Raw genomic sequence first — 16,905 nt, forward strand, 5'->3', positions numbered from 1 at the left:
ACACGTTTGACCCCGTGTTAAACTGTCGCTTGCTTGCCCATGAAGCACGTGGGTGCCCCCCACGCACGCACGCACGCACGCACGCACGCACCCACCCTACTTCACCAAGACCACCTAACGACTCAAAGCCCACTTCTCCTGTCCAAACACATGCACAGTAACAAGCCGGAGGGGGTGACACTGAGTGGGACAAATGTGGAGTTTGGGGTGGGGGGCTAAAGAGGTGTTTGCAGGTCCCTCGAGGGACCACCGCGTTTAATGATGAGACAGAAGAAAATGAGCGCAAAGAAACAGGTTTTCTCATCACGTCGTGTCTCCCAAATGAGCAATTCTATGAAATGTATTATGTTGTTCTTTTAAGAATATTTGAAAACCTTTTTCACACGTGTTTGTACACGCACACAAAAAATACACGAAACACAATGTACGTTCCGATAAAACAGATGCACGTCAGTTGTGTTAGATGTTGTTGATGCTTTATTCAATTTCTGAGGAAGAAAATATTTCAGATATTGTTTTTGAAGTTTGTCAAATTACTTTACAATAATAAAAAATGGTGTTGTCTATCATTCAAAAGTTATTAAGCGGAAATATGACCTTATATAAATGACGTGATTTTTTTTTTTTACTTAAAATTTCTTTGGCACTGTCAAGAGCTCTGCAATATAAAAACATAAATCATGTCGCATGCATGGACATTACATGCCTAATACATTATTTGGTTTTAATTTTTAAATGGTGGCAGAAATAAAGCTATGACCGAAAAAAAGACGATTAAAAATGTGTGTCATGTTGCATTTAAATTAAATATTAAATAAAAACATTGAAATAAAATACATAAAAAGGTGTAGATGCCCTATCAATTTTCGTTAAAACTAGCAAAAACTTCTCGGAAGGTGATGTTTTTCTTAGTTTATCTCACCCAAAACAATTACTTTTTTATTAATAGGGTGTTTTATTATTCGACTGTCTAATTTTAAAAATCAAGATCACTTTTGTAAGGCTGCCAAAAGACGTTCAGCTAAATTTGTGCGTCACGAATTTAAGCATTTTAGACTTTTGCATTCAAATGGTCATTCGAGAAGTTTAAAAATGTAACAACACAATTTTTACCTTTTTGTTGTGATACAAACTGCAGACTGGGAAGACTGGAGAGCACAGTCTGTGCAGTCTGGCCGGAATCCAGCAACTCCAACTCATCCAAGCGCGGGGATTGAGCTTGCCTACAAGTGCACAATTCGCCCAAAAGAGGATTAAAAAACAACAACAAACATTTGGATTCCCTTCCAAACAAATCAATAAATTCATACCTTTTGATTTTCCCCTATAATTCATTTATTCATTCAATTGTGGTCAATGATACAAGCGCATCACAACATGAACATTACTTCGCGAAGGTTTCGATCCATAACGAGTAAAGGTTTGGCCATCTCCCCGCCCCCAAAATGACATAATTTGTTAACAAATGACAAAACTTCATCCCCCAAAATTAAAGCCATTGCATATTAACGATGGTCTCTTTTTAAGGAACGTGACACATGGGAATATTAAACCCCTTCTCAAGCCAATGGATGACAACAATAACATAAAATCCTTCACATAACACTGTTTTGAAATGTACAATAATTCTATCATATATAATCCACTATCAATAAATAGGCTCAAATAAATAAATAAATACATAAATAAATAAATGAATGAATACAGAAATGAACAAATAAATAAGTACTCATAATTTACAGCCACTCTATTAAATCACAATTTACTCCACACTCACGCACGTCTTTTGAATTGTTCTGGAACAATTTAGATGTGACGTTTTGACCGTTCTTATGCCATTTGCATAACTTCATTGCCATGTTATTGCTCAATTTTAAATTGATATTAACCTAATACGATCCCCCCCAAATGACATGTAACTCATAAAAGGAATTGTGGTGTGGATTTGGACATTTTCATGGACTTGTGACGGTAAATGTCAAAGTTTGTTGTGCTTCGGCGTCCAAAGTACAGACTTTTGATGGAGTTTATCTGAGGGCGAAAGACGAAGCAGTTTTGTGCGGATGTGTTCAAAAATGACAGTTGATGCATTTTAATTGTGGTAGGAGGCGTTGAGCTCCCCCTGCGCTTGGAAGGACTGGCCACGGACGTGCAGGTCGTACGGGTAGCGGCCCTCCGGGGCCACCCTATACATGGAGCCGTGCGCCAGGGCCGCGCGTCCGCTCGCGCCGCAGTAGCGCACCCCGTAGTGGTGACCCCCTTTGACGTAGTCCGGCGGCTCGTCGTGCTTGAAAGCGAAAATGCCGTTCAGGTTCACGGGAGGACTCAGTTGGCTCTCAAAGTGCGGGCTGCCAGCCTCCGGGGACGCGTAGGATGATGGCTCGTAGGCGCCCGAGTAGCCGTAGTGGCGGAACGGCTTGGCGGGGTCCGACGGGCCGGAACTGCCGTGCCCGGTGGGAGCGCTCACCTCGGAGCCCGGGTAAGCCGACGAGGAGTAGAGCGGGTCATACGGAGAGCGCCCGGAGAACACCACTTCCCCGTTGTGGTCGGTGAGGAAGTTCCGGGCGTTGAGCTGCAGGCAGCCCGCCACCAGGTTGGTGGTGGGCTGCGATAATCCTTTGCAGAGGGTCTGCACAAACGCCAGCAGGTCGGGTCTCTTGCCGGCGCTTAGGGTCTCGGACAAAGCCCAGATGTAGTTCTTAGCCAGGCGCAGGGTCTCGATTTTGGACAGCTTTTGCGTTTTGGAGTAGCAGGGCACCACTTTGCGGAGGCTCTCCAAGGCGGCGTTGAGGCCGTGCATGCGGCTCCTCTCCCGGGCGTTGGCCTCATGCCGCCTCATCCTGGAGCGGTCGTGCGGCTCCTTATTGGCCTTCTTCTTTCGGGGCCCGCGCTTCTTGTGCAGCAGGAGGCCGCCGCCGTCGTCTTGCTCGTAGTCCCGGTCCGAGGAGGCGCCGTCGTCTCCGATGGACCTGCACGGCTCATCGTCGTCTTCGTCGTCATCGTGGAGATGGTGAGGAGGGCGAGGGGAAGCTCGCTCTTCAGGGGCACCTCCGCGGGGGTAACTGGAGCCGAAGCGTGGCTCACACATCGTGTGCGCGTCGTCGAATGGCAGAGTCAACATAGTTCCTGCTAAAGAAAAAAAAAAAAAAAAACAGAAAAAAAAACATTTGAAGTGGCTTGAACGTTTCTTCTGAACTAATTTGCAATTCTACTCCCGGAAAAAAAAAAACTTTCCGGCATGCAGGCATCTTTGCAATCCTAAAAGGCACTGCATTCAAACTCTTTTTTTTTTTTTTTAAAGATGACGAAAAGCACGATTTTAACACCAGAAGACACTCACCATGCAGGAAGGGGGGGTCAGCGAGCAGCCAGCATGTTCCCAAACCTCCTACCGTTCATGCACCCCCCAAAAAAAGATGACAGCAATAATGACAAGAGCACACTCAGGCTTCCTCTCTTTCCCCTCTGCACCTCCTCCTCTTCGCTGTCTTCTTCAGGACTGTCTACCACTGGTGCCAGCAGCCGGTATGCATGGGGCTGGTGGTGCCATCTGCCGCTGACGTCTCATGGCAGCCCAGACCACGTGCTCGCCGGGTCCCTGGGGACCCTCCTGCATGGTGCAGAGCGGCAGAGAGAAGATAACAAGCAAGACGCGTGCAAAACGAATCTTATGCGGCGGGCATTGTCAACAGGTACACAGGTACGTTTGCACATCGTTGTACGTGTGAAAAGACAACTTTTACAAGAAGTGAAGCAAAGTGGGAATCCAAATCTTCACACGTCACTCTGTAGTCAATGCGGGGGTGATAAACACACGGCCTTACGTTTTATATGAAGTCACACAGTTAGATGAAGGCGTGTTTACGAGGGAAAGTAAAACCAAAAGAAGGATGGCGTGAAGGTGGTCCTTCTGTTCACTCCTTGTTGCTTACACATAAATGATTCAAATGGAGCCTTTGATAGACCTTGTAAATCCTTACATACTCCTACAAGGTGCAGGATGAAATCATAAAAGCGAGGAGGAAAAAGATGCAATATATTTCTTGCCGTCTCTCGTGGCAAAATATTTGGGTGCAGGTGTACCTAATGTTGTGACCTGTGAATGTCAATAACGTGCCTTGAGATAAAATTCCAGCTTTTTGTGACAGCCATAATGCACATAAATGGAAATACATAGGCTAAAACAATTTTGACACGCTTTAAATCTATGTCCATTGTGCTGTTGCCGACCTTAGCCACTTGGGGGCAGTATATTGAAGTTTCAGCTCCTTGGATAGGATAAAGAATATATGACAACGTCCCATCATATTGAGCGTGGGGTTCAAATGTTAGCTGCTTAAAGGATGACAAAAACCTTTGACTTAATATGTTAGCATTAGCTTTAGGCTAAACTATGCAAGTTTTACATTTAGAGTCACATTAGAGAGTAGATTTGTGCATGCCGTATATGATGATGACGAAGAGGTGTGCTTGCTTCTGAAGCTCCTCGGGACTCCAAACATTAAATGCACCCCGAGGATAGAAATATATAAAAGAAAAAAAAAAAAAAAGAATGCTCTGTGGCAGTCTGCCAACATCACACCGGGGGCACAGCTGGCACTTGATATGGTTGCATGCGCTCCTCAGCTATGCGGAACACACACGCGCACACGCACGCGTATGCCAGCCAATGACCTTGTTACAAGGAGAATCAATTAAAGCCCAGTATCAATCTTTCTGTATTGGACATTACAAGACAGGAGGACAAAAGATATACCGTCATACAAATACAATGTGTGTGTGTGTGTTTCAGCAGCATCTGATGAGTCCAACTCCCCATCTCAGACTAATCAGTCGACTGCACTAATTGCAAATGCAAATATGCAAATTTATATTAATTAATTACTCCGCTAATTAGTTCTCTTGTCTGTTCAGGTAATAAATCACTATGTGCTCAAGAAGAGGGGGAAGAAAGCGTGAGAGACTGATCCTTTTTTTTTTTCTTTCGCCTGGACCATGTTCACGAGTGCCAGGTCGACGGCCGTCAATCACCTCAAAAAGTGACGGGACTGCTTTAAGATGTCACTCGTGGGGAGAGGGTGGAGATTCTCGAAGATGCGTTCCCGCCTGTCAGCGCTTTTAATTATCACATTATCAGCTTTTACGCCGCATTTTACTCAATGGATGTCAACGCCGAGGGGAGGCGGGCGAGAGGCGTGAAGCGGCGCGGTCGAGTCAGCGAAAATGACAAGATGATAAAAAAAATAAAAAAGATTTTTTTGTTGAAGCTGACACTTGTGGTTCACTCAGCATATCATAGCAAACTCCATATCAAAAGTAACGGGACATGAATGCAAGAGTCAGCATTGGGATAGTTCTGGTAGTGGGAAAAGTAAAAAAGACATCAACAAAGCCAGGAAAATAAAAAGGAGCAACAAACAAGCAAACTGATGTGACGCGGGCGAACACCAAGACGAGTGGCTGAGGGATCTGATTGGTAGACACAATCGACCAGGTTTGACAAAAACAGGCCGGACCCAAAAATCATACGAGATGGACCTGTTTTAAGGAACACTACAAAAAGACATGACATAACATGAAACAAAAGCAAATCTGAATCGAAACAAAAACACAGATTAGGACAGTTTTTCTATTCAATTTAACAACAGGTGGGATGAGTTATTGGCAGGTCATTTAAAAGCATTCTTGTCAGTATCAATGCTAACGCTAACCTGGCTCGCTAAATCATATTATATACTGTAGCTTTAGTTTGAAACCAATGAAAGAAAGAGGAAAAAAAAAACAATTCCAGTTGTGAATTACCAGAGTGGTTTTTGGCAGTGGTCGCTTTGCTACACCCTGACACACACACACCCGCCGGCGGGCGAGGAGGAGGAACGCCGAGGATTGTGGGAATGATTAGCGGAGGGTCACCGGTGTCGTCCAGCTGTGCTGTTCTAGCCAATTAGAAGCTCCATATGCTGTGGCACTCGGGTTGGCCACACCTCCCACTCACACACACACACGAAATTTCTATATGACAATGGATGGCAGTCAGGTATTTCCGTGGGTGTGCAGGCTGGCGTCATGCATAATGGATGTGTTGTTGAAAATGTAGAATGTAAAGATGTTTGTCGCAAGACGTGTGAGATGTTGCCGGGGGCGCGCCACCCTTTTTTTTTTTTTTTTTCCCTCAAAGCGAAGGCAATCTGTTCACACACGCTCAATCTGTCGCTTCACCGAGCGACAAGATAAATATTTTTTGGTGTTTTTTTTTTTTTTTTTTGGGGCTAAAATGTGTCAGCTTCTTTTATTTATTTGCTAATGAGTTTTATGTAGGGTTTCCATAAAGTCGATGATGAATTGTAGTGACAACAGAAACGTGCAATAAACATGCAGATTTTGGAGACAAATTGCACAAAATTAAGTTTTTAATAGCTTGTGTGTAAAAACAGTGAAGCCCTGAGATATGTCGTTCATTTATCGCATGATCATATTTGTATCTCAGATCATCTTTCCCCATTGAAACAAATGAAAATTTGAGCTTTACTTTTCATGCAGCAGACAATCATATTGCAGCGGGGACGGGCGTGCAATTATAGAAATGGCTCAACTCATCTCTCTGCTTATCAGTACGGCACTAATATTCTACACAGGGGATGATGATAAAGGATATCTGTGAGTACTGTTAGGTTGTATGCCTAAATGTTCTTGTTGCACCAATCCCTTGCAAAAGAGTTGAGCAATGCAAAATAGATGTTAATTACCATTCATTTGGAATTTATTTAGAAATATGAAGGGTTAATTGGCGGCAACTATACTTGTCGCTCTGTGATTGTTGCTGGTCAAAGGTAGCAGTATTTTGCAAGTTTTTAAATACAGCAACATCCATGCTCATTTCTGTTAGCTCATTTACAGCATTTCATTTTGTAAGTTTGCATTAAAGTAGCAAGTTTTCATCAAAATCAATGATGAAGTTGGTTTGAAGCATTTGTTTGAATACATAATTGTTTAAATTTGTTGTGTTTTATATTTACAGTAAACTTTAATTGGGAATGAGGAAAAAACTGTTACTTTAATTTTGACTGCTTAAAGTGTGTGAGGATAAACTACATTGCAGTGACATAGAAAGTTGAAATTTCCCTCACATTGAGAACAAAGAACACTCCAATAACTTTACATTTTTTTTATGGCAATTTTTTTTTTTTCCGACCTGATGCTGAGATGACTGACAGGCGTTTTCCCACCTAATCGACACTCTAGGCGTTGATGTGAGAATCCCCTACTTCCTCCACGCTTCTCATTAAGTGTCCTCGTCTTCCTCCTCTTGGGCTAAAAAAAAGTGTGACATCAAGTGAGCTTTTAATGTGAGGCACACTTTCACTTTAGAGGCCACTAATAAAGTCACGTGACAGACTTCGAAGCTTAGCAACTGTCACCAGTCGCATAGGAAACACTTCATCCATTTTAATTGAAATTAATTTAACACATTTGGAAACAGGAATTTGAAGGACGAAATATGACTTGGAAAAAGTAGGACAGAAGAATATCAATCAATATGATCACATAAAATAGTGCACTCCAACAAACAGGAAAGATAAAGGGAGATCTTACATGGATTGGCAAGCGACATCTGACGTCTGCATGAGAGCAAGTTGGGGGTCTTCCCTGCCGTCGGAATGGCGGCTGGAGAAGAGTTGGCAAGTTTGCATCCTGAAAAGCTTCCAGGAAGTAAAAGCTGGGCTGCCAACAGAAGCACTTCCTCGTTCCTCCCCACTCGATCGACACGAGCTCGCCTCTTTAACACTGCAGCCAATTCCCAATTACACACACACATGCACATCCAGTCTCCATCACTCATTGCAAATTGAATTAGTTTACACTTGATGCCTCCTTTGCATACCAGTCATCTTATTTTGTCTTTGATGCACACATGAAAATCACAACTGGGCCTCAAAACGACAAAGTGGGAATACACACAGTAACACATCATAAAGTTTGGAATCAAATAGATAAAGAAGTGGAAAAGGCAAATATATAGGAAGACCAGAACATATACACAAATGCATGAGAAGGACAAACTGGTGGAGGACACCTTCTCGCCATCCCTTGCTCTTCCTCCAGCAAACGCTAGCTGCACGGGACAGGAGGTGGGGTGGAGCACAAAAGACCCCCCCCGCCCCCTCCCTCCCATACTCGCACGGATGGATGGTTGGATCGCAATTGCACATGTAAAGCAGCAACGTCGAGTGTGAAATATGTGTTTGCTTTATTAAGCGTGCAATGGATAAAGCGAGTGAACTCACATCCATATAAGACAAGTGTACGTGTGTGCGCGTGCACGCCTTTATTTCCTATCACACATACACACACACACACACACACACACACACACACACACACACACACACACACACACACACACACACACACACACACACACACACACACACACACACACACACACACACACACACACACACACACACACACACACACACACACACACACACACACACACACACACACACACACACACAGCATGTTTGGAAAGAAGCGTACAAGCTCATTTGCACATCTCACTTGCGTGCAGATTGACTATTAAATAGAGTAATGGTGCAAAACAAAGGCTCCGTAAATCAGCCGCAAGCCCAAAGAAGAAGAAGAAGAAGAAGAAGTGGTGGCATCCTGGCAGCCTACCGCTGCAAGGGGCTCCTGGCCTAATAGAAGACGTGTGTTCCAGTGCAAACACGAGCTTTTAGGGGAACAGCTGGCGTGTAATTGAATTAACATTGGCCTTCTGCTTGTCGCCCTCCGCCATCTCTGCACATCAACATGAATATGCATGTCGACCACTATGGATTGTTGCGGAGCGTGATTTGGTACTACCGGTGGTGCGTTGGCTCCCTCTAGCGGCCACTGCCTTTATGGTTCAGATTTGGATATAGAAGGCATCTTACCTCGAATAAAGACATACTGACAGGATCTGAGCCCTTTGAGTCCACTTTATTGATACAGCTGTGCAGTCACATAGCATGGTGGCACACACCCGCGGCCGTGATGAAACAGTGACACTCACACACCTGCACTCACACACCTGCACTCACTCACTCACTCACTCACTCACTCACTCACTCACTCACTCACTCACTCACTCACTCACTCACTCACTCACTCACTCACTCACTCACTCACTCACTCACTCACTCACTCACTCACGTGAGAGATTTGGTGGACTGTTTGGCATCCATCTTGTGATTTTGTACTCAAGCAACAATAATCAAACATTCCTACTATATTTTAAAAGGCCCTAAACCTCACTTTTTTGTGCCTACCACTTTAAAAAAACTATATTTTTTCATTTTTTCAATATAAACAGTACCTACGAGTACTGTTGGATTGTGTGCATGTGTTGCGCCACCATTTGTGTGAAAACATTCATTGCTTTTAAAACTATAACTATCGATGCTATGTGCTAGCCCATCAATGGAATTTCCCAATATATGATAGCATTAAGCTAAGACTTTCCTAGAGGAAGGTTTTGTGGTTGTTTTCAACACACAAGATGTAAATCTTGCTTTCAAGTTTAGTTTGAGAATTGACAGGTGCCAACATCACTTGTATCTCAAGTTTGTGGTAGCAAATCAATGCAAAAAAAACAAAAAATAGTTCAAGTGATGGGCTTGTATTGAAGAATTCCTAAGTGGGGACACTCTTATCTGAAGGCACAATTGTCCGATGGATTTTGTGTTGCTGGCAACCAAGTTACAAATGAATGAATGAACAATCAAATCGAGTTGCAAATAAAAACGGAATGACACAAAATGTTCCTATCGGGTCTTTTACAGGTTACAAATACCTGAAATGCGAAGCAGTCCACCACATCTCTCTCAACATGCACACAGGTCATAATCTGAGCAGGTCACAGTGAGGAGATCAGAAATACACATTAAGTATTTACCGGCATTGTTTTGTTTTTAAACCTCGCACACCCACCTGACCTCGAGACTTTTGAGATCAATCATCTACGATGGAGTGCGAGCGTGGGGAACAGATTGTTACTAAAACAACACCACGTGGAGAAGAAATCCAACAATGATGTCGTCGACGACGCCTGCTAAATACAGCAAGAGCATGGAAAAGCACAACAAACAGATTACTTGACAATGTCACAAGCGTTTGCTCTAAACACAAGGAGGAAATTATAGAGCACACACACACACACACACACACACACACACATAATACACTTGTAAAAAAAAAAAACATAAACACATTGTTACAGAACGAGAAAGGTTGCAACAGGTCATAGGAACTAGACAAAAGAAATAAAATGTTTTAAGTGATTGAAAAAATATGGGGGGCAGAGTAAAAAATAAAATAAAATAATGCAACCCACTATACAATAAATGAAAACAATGAATACATAAAATATAAATTAACAAAGCAATCCAATATATTATTATTAGTAAATAAACAATAAGAAGACTGAAAAACACATTGGAAAAACTGAAGCACAAAAAACAAATTGAAAGTGAAGTAAATGAAAGAAAAAATGAATTTCTAAATATGAAAATATGTCAAATGAAAAAAAAAAGCATTAAAAAAAAAAGAGGAATGGGGGAAAAGAATCACATTAAAAACAAGCCACTCAATAAAATATCAGAAAGTAAAATAAATGAAAAACAATGGCAAAACAAAAGGCAAAGAGGAAGAGAACTGTTACGGCACGAAAAGAGCACATAAAACATTATCAACGAGTTGCAGGAACAATGACGGCTGGTTCCTACAGGTGCAGTTACATGTAACAGTAAGAGGCACACAGGTAGATCGAGAGAAAAGTAACTTTTCACAGCACGTGACGTCGCCCTATCATAAAAAAAACATGTCAAACAGGAAAAATAAGGTTAAAAAATAATTGCTTCTCTCTCATTCCTAGAAATGTGTCAGTTCAATTCTCCCTTTTTGTGTCTATTTTCCAAAAAGAAGCATAGCACATGCCAACATCTTGGCACTATGGATTTATACCCAAATAATATTGCACAAGTGCACAATTATGTTAAATAGGGAATGCAAATACTGCCCATTTTTCTGGCGCTTAACTACAAGTATGCATTTACAATAACAGCTAAAGCGGAGAATTGTTATTTTACATATGCACAGTCAGCAATATTTGCATCTTAGAGTCGTGGAGCAGGGAAAAAGCAGCACATTTAAAAAAAACAAAAAAAAAACAAGACAAGGCATTCAGAAGAACAAATAAGTTAAAACATGTGCGATATGTTGTTTTGAAAAAAATAAAAAAAAAATAAAAAGAGTTTTACGTGACAGGTTGCGTTAGCAATAGGAGCCATTTACTTTCCAAACAAAATTCTGGGTAAAAAAAAAAAAAAAAAAAAAGAATAGGATGCACACACACACGCACACACAAAAAGAACATGTATATTTTTTTTCCCCTCTTTGCAGTTTAAATGTAACATTTCACCCAGCTAGAAACTATGGAGAACTACAAAGTAAAAGTTGCTAAGATGTCCAGGGGACTAAATCGTGGCAGAATATGTACAAAACAAAAACTCCTAAAGTGAAGCCGTCAGTCAGTATAGCGTGATCCTCTAGAGGGCGACAAAGTCCAAATAATTGGCTTTTCCCATCCTCCGTGGTCCAGGTCGGCGTTTTCATTCCATAGCCACCTCTGCTGTGTCAAAGACAAAATGGGAAAACACGAGGAGTTGAATTAATTATGTGCAACAAATAACTTCAATCTTAGCAGTGTACTGGAACCTGCATAAAAAAAATTCCCATAATGTAAAAATCTACAGTTAGCATGTGGACACATTCCAGACCAGCCCTGAATAGGTTTGTCGTGTGTGTGTGTGTGTGTGTGTGTGTGTGTGTGTGTGTGTGTGTGTGTGTTTGGACATCGTAAAATATTGTTTTCATCCACTCACCATCAATTGCCATGTTTTTGGTCTCTTCACTTCCGGGAGAGTCTGCGCCTTCAGATAACTCTCCTAAGCCATCAAAAGCAAGCAATGCATTGAAATACAACTTGACCAATGTTCATAAATCCAAACACTTGGATTTTGAGTGAAATTTGAAATGCATGAAAATCCTTTTCGTTAGTGTATTCCTGGCAAGAAAGCAAAGATTTAACACAAAGTAGTTCGAGTGCAGTAAACAAGGTCCTCAAACTAATATGGCAGCTGCTGTTTCACTTGAAATCAACATGGTGATTAGAAACACAAAATTGTATCAATCTGCATGCTTATAACAATATGAAGTGAGCCACACGCTGCTTCACCCAGTCCAAGAACAAATACAAGCGTACCGTTCTGCAGCGAGGGACTCTTATGTGTGGCGCCCCCAGGCGGCGATGTCGCTTCTTCAGCGTCTGGCTTTGACTCAGCCTCCTGGTCTCCCGCTTCTTGTTGGTTGTCTTTGGGCTCGGCCGAGTCGGGGCTGTCCTCCTGAGGTTCCATGGCGTCATCCTGCTGGGCTCGCTCCTCCGCCTCCCTTTTGGCCCGTTCCTCCGCCTCTGAGGTTAGATGTTGTCGGCGGGTTAGGAAGCGACTTTCGCAAGACATATGCAAGATCTAAATCTGAAATCTACTTCTGCTCCAAATGATAAAGTCTTATTTGATTGATTAAAGAGCAAATTACCAGCTCATGGGTTGTGGAAGTAAATAATGCCAGGTTGCTTTTTAAAGAGTGGGAAGGAAACAAAAGTGAGTTGAAATAAAGCTTCGGATTTGTATTCAAGTCAACCTTGGAGTTGGCGTACGAAATGAGTGTACGAAATCGTGTGGGTGTAAACAGATGCTGCAAGTGTAAATACTAAACATAAAAAAAAAAAAAACGAGCAGTTCTTCGTGATGGACTGAAACTCAAAAAAATGTTTCCATTAATATGAATGAGCATTTCCATTTTGTTTGGTTTCGGAAAAAAAAAACTGCACCTTTGGTGGCCTGCGCTTTCCATCGCTCCCTGTTCTGGTAGACCTCCTCGTTCCACAACGCTTTAAAGTTCTTCATGTCCACGGCCAGCAGGGGGCTCTGACCCGACGAGCAGCTGTCGCAGGCCAAGCTCTTGACGCTGTGCCTCTTGGCCTCTTCCGAGCTAATACTGTTCAGACTGTTCAGACAAAGCAGAGGAACTCAGACCACCAACCAGGCACATGGTTCACATGAAACCAGTAAAAATAGAAAATTAAGTTGACATTTTGAGGGATAATATGCCCAAATCAGCTCGTAGCTAGACCTCATCGCTGGGTCTTCTGACTACACAATGACCCAATGCTCATGCTCGGAAAGTGCTACACAATTTGGGCCAGATGTGTGTAGTCCAGTCGAGTGCCTAACTTGTATCATTTCCTGTTAACTTGTGATTAGATTAAATCGGTTTCGTAGGCCTCCCCACATCAATAGAATAGATTACTAAAAGCAGCGTCCTATCATGTGACAGCTCTGTGATGGGATTAGAGAAGACGGGACGTCCCTGAAATCGGCAGCATTCATCCTTCGGGCAAGGGGAACGTGCGAAGACGCGCGAGCGAGGCAAAGCGATCCATCCGGCGTGCGTTGAGATGATTCACTTTGGTCTTGACGCCAGCGTCTGAGCGCTGAGAGGCGAGCAATAACGGCCAGACAGTTACAGATAACCGAAAGCGGCAATAAGCGGCATGATGGAAGATGAAGAGACTTGACGCGTTTCAGCCCATCAGGTGAGCAGAAATCGCCACGGCCATGTGAGATTTATGCTCAATTAGAACCCCCCCCCTCCCCCAAAGGCGGCTGCTGAGCGCACTGATAAGCAGGCCGATATTGATGTGAAAGCTGAAGGGAGGCTTAATGTGGACTTTTACACAGATCATTTTTTTCATTAGGACACTCTAGTAGTTAGTCATTAGATGGATTTTTTTTTTTTTGGGAGGGCGGGATGGCAATGGGCTCTATGCAGCTCTCCACATTGCCATTTCAGTTGCAGAAAAATCGGAATGATAATTACTTTTGAGACGTGTGCTGAGTGAAATATGAGGGCAATTCAACAGAACAGAAATAAATTGTGCACACTGTGTATGGTCACTTCTGAAAGAAGACCATCTTAAAATGGTGTCCCTCTTTCGGCACTAAGCTCACCTGGAGCGCCGGAAGCCCGCCAGACCCGAGTGCGAGGCCTCGTCGATGAGCGGCGTGACAATGCGCTCCATCATGTCGCTCAGTACGGTGAAAGTGGGCACCACGATGAAGTCGATGAAACCTGCGTGAGATCACGTCAGAGGTTTCAAGCAAGTGAGACATTTTTGGGATGAATTGCCGGTCAACTTTTTGTTCCACAGATGCTGTTGTGACTCACCGATCTGGGACTGGGCCACCATTGTCGACTTTCGGTCACAGAGCGGCGAGAAGGAAAGGCCGAGCTCAGCCTCTTTGTCCCCCTGGGTGGCACAAGCATCATTTATGAAAACCACGCTCTTGCTCAGGGCAAAATTTTACGACTGTGCTAATGCATCCCCCCCGGTGCAAAATGCGCCAGCTTCACATTGTACGAGTTCTTAAGGGAGGGGGCGGCCCTGCTCTCGCTACGCCGTTCAACAGGCTTGATGACCTGCTCGGCACGCCGACCGCCTTTGGGGAAAAAAATGCGTTTCATTTTCCCTTTTTGAACACACAAGAAATAGAGGTGGGAGTTGGCCTTGTGCGCAGAAGCTGTTTATTGACAAAACGTCTCCCTCGAGGCAAAAAAAAAAAAAAAGGCTTGTGATAGCAACCCAACCGCCAAAACAAAAAGAGCCATATTGACAACAGGAATGTTTGATAATGGAGGAGAGTGAAATGAGGGCACATTGTTCATTTGACCTCCACAGCGATCATCTTTTGTTATCATTGATAGAGCAAATGGCGGTGGCCCTCTGAAATACATTTCGCACACAACATTTATTACAAAAGAAGGGAGGGGGGGGGGGGGGGGGTGTTGATCCGTTATGCTCACCTGTCTGAAGAACTCCTCCAGCAGGGAGGTGGTCCAGCGGTGGTGAAGGTCCCAACTTTTGGCCGGGTGGCTGATGTCGGCGGTGTGCAGCAGTAAGGACAGGGCTTTGGGTTTATCGATGCTGCAGATGGAAATAAATGAAGCGTCACTTAATATAGCAAAGTGGTAGAAATGAGAGAAGCAATACCGTTTTTGTAACTTGTATGCTAATTGCTAGCCGGAGTTCACCGGGTTTGCTGTGAGACACTTTGACACTGTAGTCGCTCTGTTGTGCTTTAAACAACGGGGCCTCCAAATGCACATTTCAATCGATTCCCATTAAGTAGCTCAAATTTTTGCTTCGAGCGTACAATGAATAAAAGCAAAAAGAGACAGGTGGGCGAACATAAGGAAAGACTCAGGAGAAATTAGGAAGACAGTTGGGTAAAAAGGCGGAACACACAACACCTGCATCCTTCAGTTTTTTAAAGGCACCAAAATATTGCCTTGACCTGAGATTTGACAAAAACTCTTCAATCCACTATGTGGTGGTCAACAACAACAAAAACGTGATTGCCCGCTTAAGACTAATTGTCTGTTTCACTGCAATATGCTGTGAAGATCATTTCACATTATCGGGCATGACTGGTGCTTCTGATAGCATTCAAAACTGGTCACGCTTGACAAATGGATTCCACACAAAAAATGGAAAGGAGAAAAACACACATGGAAGGTTAAACATCAAGGGAAAGAAGAAGGGAGGGGAAGGGGGGGGGGGGGGGTGCGAAAAAGACCGGCTCGCATTTCTCCACCTCATCCCATTTGCGTCAGGCCTGCAGCAGCCGGCCTCGAATTACATTACAGTCCATTCAGCATTACAAAGTGCAATCTCTCATGCGTGCGTGTGTGTGTGTGTGTGTGTGTGTGTGTGTGTGTGTGTGTGTGTGTGTGTGTGTGTGTGTGTGTGTGTGATGGGAGGATAACATCCAGTCAGCACTCTTCACTCAGTCACAATTCTTCTATCTTTCGCCAAGTGGAGCTTGTGGATTAAAACTTCAGTATAAAGTCAACTGACCCCTCAGGCTGTTGCAGGAAGTTCTTCATGGCCTTCACCTGCTGGAAGTGGCAGGACATGTCAGTGGCCAGCACCATCTCCACCACCAAAGCACGTAGCTCCCTGCGCGGAAAAAAAGAAAAAAAAAAAAAAAAGAAGTGTCACACACCTGGGTAGGGGGTTAAAAAACAAAACAAAAAAAAAGAATTAAAAGCTTGCTGCAGCAAAAAGCCAGCAGCCGGCACAGACTTTGCGAGCTATTTATAAATGTCTTTTCTTTGACAGGTCCAAGCTCATACTATGAAAATTGGATTGCTGCTGTCTGCTTTAATATATGATCACAGTTTCAGCGAGTGCAGAACTGTTGGACCTTGAAAACGCTTGTCAGTTCCCGTGGAACAAAAAAAGCGAGTTTGCAATGAATGCGTAATGTGTACACGGAGGTCCTGCCCCTGAACTTTTGTATTGTCGCTTCCTATTATTTATTCTCTTAATTTTATTTACTGTATTTTATTTCCCCCGGCTTCCTTTCTTTCGTTCGTTCTGACCTCCAGTCATCCTTGGAGAGATTGTACAAGATGTTCATCTCGTCGTCGTCCTGCAGCAAGCGATAGGCCGCGCTCACGTGGTGGCTCTCCAACACCGAGCGGTCGTTGTACAAGATAGCCGTGTCGGACCTGGGGGAGGATGCCGAACAAATAGTCCATTATCATCTTTATGACCGTCGGTGAGCGACCCGACTCGCCGATTTTGGTTTTAATTAGAGAGATAGCTCTGATAATATTTGAAACTCATCTTTTTTTAATTGTTGGGGAATTTGAATGGTCCACATGGAATGAGATCAGTCTAATGTTGATATCAATGAGATTAAATTGCGTGAAGACTTAATGGATTGCAATGGCGGC

General features: G+C 43.4%; 2 protein-coding genes across 7 annotated transcripts in view; both read right to left on the bottom strand.

Moving 5' to 3' along the window:
* Window positions 1–2,092: 2,092 nt before the first annotated feature.
* Window positions 2,093–3,786, bottom strand: neurod6b (neuronal differentiation 6b). Of its 2 annotated transcripts, none has more exons than XM_085930267.1 (2): window positions 3,341–3,786; window positions 2,093–3,126 (listed from the first exon to the last, which is right to left on the bottom strand). In XM_085930267.1, the coding sequence occupies exon 2, from the start codon at window positions 3,119–3,121 to the stop codon at window positions 2,093–2,095; it is 1,029 nt and encodes a 342-aa protein (XP_085786393.1). In that variant the 5' UTR covers window positions 3,122–3,126; window positions 3,341–3,786. The 2 variants fall into 2 exon arrangements, with proteins under 2 accessions (XP_085786393.1, XP_085786392.1); XM_085930266.1 differs by having other exon boundaries at window positions 2,093–3,129.
* A 2,615-nt stretch (window positions 3,787–6,401) lies between these two features.
* The window catches only part of pde1cb (phosphodiesterase 1C, calmodulin-dependent b), a 40,153-nt gene continuing 29,649 nt past the window's right edge, over window positions 6,402–16,905 (bottom strand). For 4 of the 5 annotated variants that reach the window (XM_085929715.1, XM_085929714.1, XM_085929712.1 and 1 more), the window contains 11 exons: window positions 16,549–16,677; window positions 16,022–16,123; window positions 14,968–15,088; window positions 14,332–14,413; window positions 14,115–14,235; window positions 12,935–13,110; window positions 12,308–12,514; window positions 11,928–11,990; window positions 8,940–11,674; window positions 7,594–7,785; window positions 6,402–7,311 (listed from right to left, as the gene is read on the bottom strand). In XM_085929715.1, coding sequence (XP_085785841.1) covers window positions 11,655–11,674; window positions 11,928–11,990; window positions 12,308–12,514; window positions 12,935–13,110; window positions 14,115–14,235; window positions 14,332–14,413; window positions 14,968–15,088; window positions 16,022–16,123; window positions 16,549–16,677 — 1,021 coding nt within the window. In that variant the 3' untranslated portion in view covers window positions 6,402–7,311; window positions 7,594–7,785; window positions 8,940–11,654. The remainder of the gene's footprint in view (window positions 7,312–7,593; window positions 7,786–8,939; window positions 11,675–11,927; window positions 11,991–12,307; window positions 12,515–12,934; window positions 13,111–14,114; window positions 14,236–14,331; window positions 14,414–14,967; window positions 15,089–16,021; window positions 16,124–16,548; window positions 16,678–16,905) is intronic. The other variant, XM_085929713.1, reaches the window with a different exon arrangement.

The sequence above is a fragment of the Syngnathus leptorhynchus genome, chromosome 14 (assembly GCF_054491065.1).
Source record: "Syngnathus leptorhynchus isolate UIUO chromosome 14, UIUO_Slep, whole genome shotgun sequence".
Classification (NCBI taxonomy): Eukaryota; Metazoa; Chordata; class Actinopteri; order Syngnathiformes; family Syngnathidae; genus Syngnathus; species Syngnathus leptorhynchus.

Coding starts and splice junctions, on each gene's coding strand:
- neurod6b (XM_085930267.1), bottom strand. CDS start 3,121: ATGTTGACTCTGCCATTCGACGACGCGCACACGATGTGTGAGCCACGC.